This window comes from Electrophorus electricus, chromosome 19 (assembly GCF_013358815.1).
Source record: "Electrophorus electricus isolate fEleEle1 chromosome 19, fEleEle1.pri, whole genome shotgun sequence".
Classification (NCBI taxonomy): Eukaryota; Metazoa; Chordata; class Actinopteri; order Gymnotiformes; family Gymnotidae; genus Electrophorus; species Electrophorus electricus.
Genome location: NC_049553.1, coordinates 13,534,556 through 13,544,888, shown reverse-complemented (window position 1 = coordinate 13,544,888; position 10,333 = coordinate 13,534,556). Strand labels below are relative to the sequence as shown.

General features: G+C 43.5%; 3 protein-coding genes across 4 annotated transcripts in view; 2 read left to right on the top strand and 1 right to left on the bottom strand.

Annotated features, from left to right (window-relative positions):
- The first annotated feature begins 2,859 nt into the window (after window positions 1-2,859).
- Window positions 2,860-7,629, top strand: efcab14 (EF-hand calcium binding domain 14). Its single transcript, XM_027028568.2, has 8 exons — window positions 2,860-3,613; window positions 3,726-3,871; window positions 4,235-4,380; window positions 4,852-4,950; window positions 5,102-5,209; window positions 5,558-5,633; window positions 5,742-5,858; window positions 6,041-7,629. Exons 1-8 carry the CDS (start codon window positions 3,438-3,440, stop codon window positions 6,214-6,216), a joined length of 1,044 nt encoding a protein of 347 aa, XP_026884369.1. The 5' UTR covers window positions 2,860-3,437; the 3' UTR covers window positions 6,217-7,629.
- Window positions 7,630-8,155: 526 nt separating this feature from the next.
- On the bottom strand, window positions 8,156-9,422 carry znf830 (zinc finger protein 830). Its single transcript, XM_027028569.2, has one exon. It carries the CDS (start codon window positions 9,342-9,344, stop codon window positions 8,334-8,336), a length of 1,011 nt encoding a protein of 336 aa, XP_026884370.2. The 5' UTR covers window positions 9,345-9,422; the 3' UTR covers window positions 8,156-8,333.
- Window positions 9,423-9,456: 34 nt separating this feature from the next.
- LOC113589218 (ankyrin repeat domain-containing protein 13C-like) overlaps window positions 9,457-10,333 on the top strand; it is an 11,826-nt gene continuing 10,949 nt past the window's right edge. The window contains exon 1 of one of the 2 annotated variants that reach the window (XM_035536631.1): window positions 9,457-10,333. This exon is cut by the window's right edge and continues 1 nt beyond it. The gene's annotated coding sequence lies outside the window, so the exon portion shown is untranslated. The other variant, XM_035536633.1, reaches the window with a different exon arrangement.

The window sequence follows — 10,333 nt, the reverse complement described above, 5'->3', positions numbered from 1 at the left end:
CCACAACAGCTTCTGCCCAGGTGCAGTCAGGCTACTGAACCCGCTGCTGCCTGCTGCCCCTAGGCCCACCCGAATTTGTGATGAGTCTTCCCATCGCCACCAGGACTATGAAGGTAACTTTACTAAGTTACTAAGGTAACTTTCTTGTACATCATTGAATAAGCACAGGGAATTACCATGTTGCCAGGTATAGCATTAGAGGCAGGGATTAGTTTGCTGCTACAGACACTCACCTTCATCCTGCTGCTAGTGACACTCACCCCCATCCTGCTACTACAGGCACTCACCCCCATCCTGCTGCTAGTGACACTCACCCCCATCCTGCTACTACAGACACTCACCCCCATCCTGCTGCTAGTGACACTCACCCCCATCCTGCTACTAAAGACACTCACCCTCATCCTGCTGCTAGTGACACTCACCCCCATCCTGCTTCTACAAACACTAACCCCCATCATGCTGCTGCTATTGGGAATGGCCCCCACCCCCACCCCCCATTCATATTTATTAGTATGACTGTGTGTGTCAGTTTACCTCCTCAGAAAATACACCAGCAGCTGCCAAACAGACATCATTATTTTGTCCTTACTTGCCAGATTGCGCAGAGAGACACTGTCCTCTGTGATTAATGTTCTGTGTATTGGATTGTATCTCCTATATTCTCTGCTTCTTCTGAACTCTTCTTGTTGTGTTGTACATTTCATAGTCCCGGGTATTGTGCTGCTGTATCATTGTGTTGTGTTTTGCATACACACTTTATAGTGCGGCTGTACTGTTGTGTTGTGTTATACATACGCACTTTATCATCCTGTGTATTGTGCTGCTGTACTGTTACTGCATTGCACCATACACTAAAAGAAATGACATCTTGTTGCAGTGTATTCTAAGTATATGGAAGGATGACAATAAACTTGGACTTGGCTAGACTTGACTTGGTAGCCAAGCATTTAAGGTCAGTGCTTTCATAATGACTTTTTTTCTTTATGACTTTTTGCATGTTTTGAATATCTTGGTAATCTGAAAGGCAACAAGGGCTTCATTAACAGTTTTATTCACAATATTCTCAAAGGGAAAGGGGGTTTTATTAAGTTTTAGTCACGATATGAAACACTGTTTGGCTGGTATGTCTGAGTACTCTACACTCTAATTCCTTAATTGACGCTGTACGTTCAGGTAAGAATATATCAGATTTTTTTAAAACTAAGAACAACAGAACAAATCACCATTACATGTACTACAGACTACACAGGCAGCATTCATTCAAATTAATTCATAATCCAATTCAGAGCTTCAAGGGGCAAGAGCCCATTCTGGCAGCACAGGGCACAATCTAGGAACCAACCCTGCTGCCAGGATGGGCTCTAGCCCAACACACACAGGACACACACTCACACGGACACACAAGGCCACTTCACACACACACTCAGCAACCTAACATGCATGCCTTTGAAATGTGGGAAGAAAACAGAGTGCCCAGAGGAAACCCACACAGGTAGAGAGAGGGTGCAAACACCACACAGGCAGTGACCAGGCTGGGAACTGAACCTGGGTCACCGTTACTGTGAGGCAGCAGTGCTAACTAGGCAACAGCCAAAGGAATTTAATATTTGCTGTGTAAGCGTAAAAGATTTTCAAATGCATTATCACATTTTTGTCCTCACTGTGCAATTCATGAATAAGAATTTGTTTTTAATGATTTTGACATTCAACTTTCTAACATTTCTAGAGTCACTGAGTTCCCAATAATCTAGCCTAATACCTTCTCTCAAGTTTTTAATATGCTACTTCAGTGAACACACTATCGACTTAACAGGCAGAACTCAAATGTGCTAGAATGTCTTAAGCAGCCTGAACAAGAAAACTAGATTGTGCCGCATTCCAATTACCATTAAAATATTATTAAAATAAAGTCTGCAAATGAAATGAAGACACAAACACAAAATGCACTGGCTCAGAAAACAAACTGTCACACACCATTTGTTGTTCAAACTCAGAATTCATAACACACATGAATCATTGCCAGGGCGTTCGAAATCTGTGACGTTACATGCTCTGAGTATGTTCACTACTGATTATGGACAGCAGTCACAGACTGTAGGCTACCTCTGTATCGAAGTAATCTGTGTCATTATGTGCTTGAATAGAATAGAATAGAATAGAATAGAATAGAATAGAATAGAATAGAATAGAATAGAATAGAATAGAATAGAATAGAATAGAATAGAAGCCTATAAACTATGAATGGCGTGCATATCTACTGGCAGGTACATACATCCATATACAGCACAGCATTAACTGAGTACTCAATTACTTCAGTTACAGACTGGTGTGAGGTCGGCATGTCGTGTGCAAATATTAGTGGAATGAGTGTGGTATAAGTTAGGATAACGAGACAGATGCTTGACAACGTAGCGCAAACTCAATAGCGCCGTGGAAACTGCGGTCAGAAAACAGCTTTAACCATACAACATGAGCAGCGTGTTTTTGAAAATAACTGACGGCATCATACAGGATAACTAGACAAACGCTCATCAAATAATGCAAATTAATTAGAGTAGTGAGAATTACTCAAGACCGTTTTAAGCATAACAGTATGAATGGTAATATGATTGCAGGGGAAAAAACAGTGTCCATGCTGACATTAACAGATAGCGATCAGCATTGTAAATACAACGCGTCTACGTGCCTCATTGCGTTGACTTCAGAGCACATTATGCGGCGCTTTAAGGGCTGACTAAAACAAAGCGACCGGAGTCGGAACTGTGATGACGTCAGTGCCTTTTATTTTGAAACGGACTGACGACGTACGCGCCGCACGAGCCCCTCGGTGGGACGTGACCGTGAGATCGGCGGAGGCCGAGCCGCGCGCGTAAGCGCGTCAGGGCTGGGACGCTTATCCCGTGCCTTCCGGTTTGCGGTACAACGAAAGCGAGCTCGAGCGTTAGCCGGCTAGCGGCTCACCGTTAAACGTTTGGGAGAATACCTTCGAAAAGTGAAAAGTAAGGTCTACGGCTGGTGGAAATCCTCCAAAAAACAACAAAGAGGATGCCGAAATCGCCATGGTCCTGTTTGGAACTGGGAGGATACTCCGTTAGACATGTAAAGTAGCGTTAGCTAATGTAGCTAGCTAAAGCCAGTCGCAGTTTTACTGGAGCGTGTTGTTGTTGTTGTTTTATCATCTCTTGCCATCCCGTGACAGAGCAGAGAAACGTTAGATAACCTATATGAACTGTCAACCCAGAACTGACAGTTAGCAAGCCAGCTGACTAACCTATCCAACTCAGTTCAGCGAAATTAGCTGCGTTTGGTGGAAGTAAATAAAGCTGGTTTTACGTACTCTGGTTAGCGTCAGCTGTCAACAAATCAAACTGGATAAAACATTGGATCTGGTCGGCCTTAAGTCGGGGTCAGTCGGAACATTGACCCCTCAGAAGAAGATGAAGAAGCGTAAAGAGCTCAATGCTTTGATAGGTCTTGGCGAAAGCAAGAGGAAAAAGGCGAAGAAGGGGTCTGGTCACAGGTTACTTCGAACCGAGCCGCCGGACTCTGAGTCCGAATCCAGTTCGGAAGACGATGACTTCAGCAACCTAAGCAGTGTCGGTGCTTTCAAAAAGTAAGTATCGTGGTAGATAAGCTACATGACTACCTAGTTAGCTAGGTGATAACTCTAAATAAGCTTAGAATTGAGTGTAACTAACGCGCATTTTTTTTTACATTATCTGCAGGAGTTATGCGCAGTGCTGCAGTGTGTGCTACCCCTTGTGCGTATTTATTATTTTGGCTGCTTGCGTCATGGCCATAGCAGGACTGATATGGATGCAAATAGCACTTAAGGAAGATCTGGATTCCCTCAAAGAGAAACTTCGCACTAGTAAGTTAGAAGTGAACACAGTCTGTGGAACTTGTAGTCTGTTCAGTATATTTTATCGATTTGCTCCAAAACCCAAATATTACTATTATTTTATAGCTAGTTTTCTTAATGACCAAAATGTTTTTGTGTTCACTGCATGCTTTTGCCACATAAATGCATAAAATGATTAAGCCATAAAACCATTTAAATGTAAGTTGTTAAAAACAAATGGCCTGCAAAGTTGCTAAACCATGTTATATTACACTTTGACAGTTATCTGTGTATTGAACAGTCTGTTCTAGAACACATGCACAACAGCAGTTCAGCCACGCATGAGCACCCTGACAGCGTAACCGTTTGAAGGATTTGTGTTTGTATTTACAGTGGAATCAGCTCAGACGGCTTCTTCACATGAAATACCAAAGCTCAGTGAGGAGCTGAAAGCAAAACAGAAGATGTTGGAGAACATGGAGAGCGGAGACAAAGGCTTGACCAAACTGTGGTTCAATCTTACCAACATGAACAGGAAGGTACATCCCCTACAAGCATATTATGCTAGGTGCTTTTTGTTTAGTTTGCTTTACTAATAATGACACTCAGCTTAACGTTTCTGACTGTCCATGTATATTATATGTATTTTATTTTCTGGGACATTACATGTTGTGCATTAAGTCCACCATTCAACTTTCACAGCTGCGTGAAAAGAACAAGTGCCCAAAGTATACAGTGCAGTGCATGTGAGCAAAGTTGTTTCCATGCAGTGAAATTGGATGACCACTTTCAAGTTCCTTCACACCACAGGCCTCATGAATCCTTACACTCAAACGCTTTACACCTTCCGACTTGGCTCGTTGTGGTATAATGCCATCTGTACAATCTAGCGAATCTGAGTGAAAAGAATATCCCACCTGGGAACATCTAATGCAAAAGAGCAGTAAGATAAAACCCTGTTATGGGAAATTTCATTTGAGAGTTGTTGTTTTTTTTCCCTGTACATGTAGATAAGTACACTGGAGTCTGCTGTAAACCTCCTCAAGGCAAACATTAAATCAGCATCAGATTTGATTACATTGCCAGTGACGGTGGAAGAGCTCCAAAAGGTAAGACGTCCCAAAAGCCTTGGAAAATAAAAATAATAGTAATCTCTTCTCAAAAACTACACAGTCATCAGTACAAGTTATTTCATATATAGATTTGTTTTTAAGGGTATAATACCTGATGTCTTTACGTATTTGTGCTTGCTCCCTGTAGAGTGTTGCTACAATTGGCAGCACACTTACTAGTGTTCAACATGATGTAAAGATGATGCAGACGTTTATGGAGGACCAAACGAAAGGAGAGACTAAAAAGAGTGATGCGGTAAATAAGACATCTGGGTGCTTCAGTGCCTTGAGCTCTGGGGGGAAAATGCATAAAGACACACATCAATATCCATGTACAGAATGTGACTTTAATTATAGTTATGATCATCAGTTATGATGTTCTGAGAAAAATCTGAGTAAAAATATTCCACTATTTTTGAGAACCGTATTAAAAGTGTTTGGATCTATGAAGACTGCTTTCTTTTTGTTTTTGTTGTTTTTTTATTTTTTAATCTCAACATTTCTCGTGGTTTTACCATTCAATAAACTGTGAACCGCTTTTTGTTCCTTATGAAGACAGCATGATTGTTAAAAATTACCTGTGCTTGTAATCTACTGTGTTTAGGAGTCTCCCTTGACTCTGGATCCCAGTGTCAGTAGCAGAAGCTTCAACAAGAGGACAGAAGATGATGCAAATTCTGGTATGTATCAGTCCTTACAGATCTTGATATAAAGAAGCTGTTATATATTCTCCTATGTGTATGATTGCAAAGTGTCATAGTTCTATCACATTTTGTTACATCTCACAGAGTCTTCAAGTTCTAAGCCCACTCTGCACCCACGGTTTTTTGCTAAGGACCGTACCAGGAGAGAGAAGGCACCCATGCAGCAAGCTGTAACACTTCCTGGAGTCAACTCTGCTGAAGGTGCCTAAATTGGTTGTCGTTTCCTGCACCCATGCTGCCCCTAGTGGTTGAGGGAGAGAAGGGCACTTATACAGACTGTGCCCGTACTACTGTCACAGATGGGGCAATGTCTGATTTCCTCTCACAGCATCATAAGCGAATACTTCTATAGACCATCTTTGCTCTGTTCTATTTTGCCTCAGATTTGGAGGAGCTCCTGAAAGTGCAGCTGCGCTACGCGTCTGTTGGTGTGTCGTATGAAGACTTGAGGAAGCTCTTCGGGCCGGCCACTCCGGACGCCCACGTGCTCGAGCCTTACGATGTAGACCAGGACCACAGGTACACCCTGGTGGAGCTGCGGGCTGCTCTTGCCCTTTGAGCTCAGTTTTGAACTGTGTAATTAGTTGGACGACTATGAAGAGGACGGGATCAGAGGAGACCGCAGCGGACGGCTGGACGACTGGACGGAGCACTGCCTCGGCGGCGACTGTCTGTGTGGTGGCTCATGGCTCGCGGCACTTTTTCTTTCTCATTCGTGTGGGCACGTTTTTATCAGTGTTTGAGAAGTCAGATGACAGGCGGTGGACAGATGATTCTTGCACGCCATTGGCACAGGGTAAATGTCACCAGTGGAACTATTTACTTCATCGTTATCCCTTGGCGACAGCAGATTCGATGTAACCGTTTACAGTGCTGTAATCAATCTCAGAAGAACCTGTTTAAAGATTCTTAAGATGATGTATGAGTTTTATTTGTTTTAGTACATGTAAATGTTATAGAGATTAGTATGTAATCAAAGGCGAATACTTATATTTCAGTTTTTGGTGCATAACCTTCCAATTAAGAACCATAGTGTTATGCTCAAAAATGACCCATTCCCACATGCCATTGCCTGAATGTTTGTAGTCATGGTGTCAGGTTTTCTAAAACTTGACAACCCAGGTCCCCTTCCCTTATTTATATACTCTTCTAATGAGATGTTTTCCTTTGTATTCTAATCACAGTCTGAACTTACAATTTGAAGGGCTAAGAAGGCAAGCTTTCTAAATTATTTAATTTACCAATTAATTGTTTATTCAGCAGATGTAGCAATAATGTAACACTATATACTTAATCAGATATAGTATTTCAATGTATCTGGGAGGAGAATCGTCCCGCACCTCTTATACAAAGGGAAGGGCAGGTCTTGACAGGCAGTTTAAAAAAAAAACAAACAAAAAAACACCACCACTGATTAGATTTGAGTATTTTTTATGCTGTTTCAAACTATTCAGTCACCTTAATCTGTTGATTGTTTAGTAATATAAATTTAGGAAACGGGTATTAGTCTGACCGTTAGCCTATGGCAGGAGCACTGCTTCTTTGAATAAACGGAGATCAATTGTCGTTCCCCCTCCACCCGCAATATCTTTGTCATTGTTTTTGTGCAGTACAGTGAACAGAGCCTAGCCCTGTGCTGAGCTTGCTTGATTTCAAGTTCAGAAATACCCTCAAAATTAATACAGAGAGAAATTATATTGTAAATGTCAACTACAACCAGCACCACTTAGGAATACTCACAGTTCCCCAGACCAGGAAAAAGTGTTGACCGTGATAGCAACGTGGCAGTGGGTGGTTAATGTCAGAGCAGGTAGGCTGATGCTTGGGCCCATTTTTCAAAAATTGCTCATGTGAAGGAGTGGGTTGGGGAATGTAATCATGTAAAATACCCAGCATTGTATATTTATTGTAATAAATTCAGGTTTGCTTTGCATGTTGCTTTTTAATGTAACATGTACAAAGTCCTAATTTATGTGAGTGTTTCCATTCTCTTTCTGTGTTGCAGAAATTATAATTAGATGCACTTTTTTAATCTGTGTTTAAAGATGCTATTAGCAGATGATTTTGTGACGCTACTATATATGTATATGGTCTATATTTAAATCTTGCATATCTCAGGTCTACCAGCAACTGGGTTTATTGATTTGAGATGATTGAATTAAGCCATAACTACAAATCAATTAATTTCATCACATGGTGAAAAAACTAACAGACTTAAGTGTGCTGTAGCGGCATGCTAATGACCAGGAGTGGGAAACACTATATTGTTGCAACACTGAATCCTCTTACCAGCTTGCTTTGGGTCCCATATGAACACAAATCCGGTGTATATGTGAAGAAAGGAATATTGGATATATCTGTCAGATTTATGATTCCTTGAAGGGTTGTATTTGCAGTCCTGAGTATTACTGACCGGGAGTTGATCAAGAGCATTGCAAATACAGAGATTGAGATGTTGGCGGCCTGTGGGTTGGGGACTGGAATAGATAAACTACTTGTAATGTCACTTGATAAAGTTACAAGATTTAATGGAGAACAGAAGGAAAATATAATGAAGGAAACGGCTGGGACAAGTAGTGGGAACTACAAACCCTACAATTCAACCAACCAAAGCAACGAAAAATAACATTCAGCAGATTACAAAATGCAAAGGAAAGCGTGAACGAGTGAGAGACTCTATGCGAGTGCTCCTTTCGCTCTCCAGTCTCTGGACAACACATGCAACAGTTCCTCCTCGTCTTCCTCATCGCTTCCCGACGCTTCGCGGACTTCCTCTGGCTTGTGCTTCGCCACTTTGCCCTTAACGACGTCCTGTTTCGCTCGCAGAACCTCCACTCTGCGGTAACACTCAATCTGTTCGTCAATTTCATCGATCTGGCGCTCAATGCGACCTTCCTCGTCGTCCTCGGCCACGATGGCGTCCGAGGCGCTGTTCACCTGTCGCATCTCCTTTTGAAACTCTTCCCACTCTTTGTCCATTTGATCTTTCGGCGTGTCCACGTTTCGCACCTTGGCGTCTCTGACCGGGTCGTCGAAGAAGCCCTCTGGCAAAGCCTCGGTCGTGTTCTCCTTTCTCTCCGCGGTTCTCTCTTCGTCCGCTTTGGACACGGAGCCGGAGTGAGAAGCGCCGGCCACAGCCGCGCTGCTGCTGTCAAAGAAATCTGCGGGAAGTCCACTGGTCCCAGCCGTCGGACCCAAACCGCCCCTGTTCTCGTTATCCGTGGTATCCATCGCCTCCTGCTCCCCCTCTTCGTCCTCATGCAGGAGGAGGCCCGGGCCAGCGGCGTGTTCAGCCGGGGCACTTGCGCCTTTCTCCTCCACCAAACCCGGTGGCAGACCTGCGCTGGGGGCTTTGGCTTTCTTCCCCGTACCAAGCTCAGGTTCTGGTCCTTTCCTCTTGAGTAGTGATCGCTCTGAGCTTTGGCTGGTTTCGAAAGGACTTTTCTTAACTTTGAGTTCAGCTACTTTATCTTTGTGCTGTTTACCCAGGACGTGCGCCTGCCACAGTATCTCCGATTTGACTGGCACGTTACACACCGCGCAGCTCAGGTGCCCGAGACTGGTGTACTTGGCGTGTGGAGAGTCCACGCGTTTCTGTCGCTCGGAGGACTGTTTCTTCTCTCTCATCAGTCGCCTCAGTTCCTCTTGGTTCACCACTTTCTTGCCTTTCACAGCTTTGGAGGCCATTGTAAGGTGGCTAGCTAGCTGCAGAGCTAACGCTAAGCTATTTCCACCCCAGCTCGGATGTTGGCGCGGGCGAGTGACGTCGATATTATTAGACAAGGCCCAGTTTTTTTAATACCCCCGGTTTTTATCTTATTTTATTTTATGCACATCAACGCATTTATATAAAAATACAGTATATTTGATGATCCATATATCCCTAGCACATTCAGTTAGAAATGGAGTTGGCTATTTTCTTACACACAGGGTCATGTGATACACAATGTTTAATGTTTGCGCAGAAATGTTAAAATTGTTTCGGAAAGTCTTCGCACACATGCTTTAACTAGCTGCAGCTCCCAGGTTTACGCCGATCCCAGAACAGAGCAGCGCATGTCTGCAGGCTAATGAGAAGGTTAGATGTGCGCAGATGTGCCGTGGGGGTTCTCGCCCTAACGTGAGCGGCCAAGGGGCGAGCTTTAGGTGGCGGGACTAACGTGACATTTCCGTGCAGGGTTTTTAAATGGCATCTTCCACCAGCTTCATCACATCGACACCGTACAGCATGGCTCCGCTAGCACGGTCAGAATTAACTTGGTGAATAGGTTGGGTAAATCAGCAACCGCCTCGTTTAAACATCCACACAAGCATGATTTCATCCGAATGATGGGAAATGACAGGGCACACTGTGTAAGACGCGCAGCGACCACGAACAACGCAAGGATGAACACATACATGAATCTCAGAAAGTGTCAAAGTGTCGCGCGTCGGATCAAACAAAGAGAAGCAATACCATCTTTTACAGCGACAAGAAAAGTCCATCTTTTACAATACAGCATTGCCTCGACAAGACACGTGCTAACAGAAACGTGACCACGGATGACAGCACGAATCCTGTCATTTGGACTGCGGTTATTTCGGAATTTCCCGTCCACGAGTGTGTGTTCAGGGGAGATGTCCGGTGCCTGTACTCACTAATACGCACTCAGAACATCGCACACAAAGACATGCAT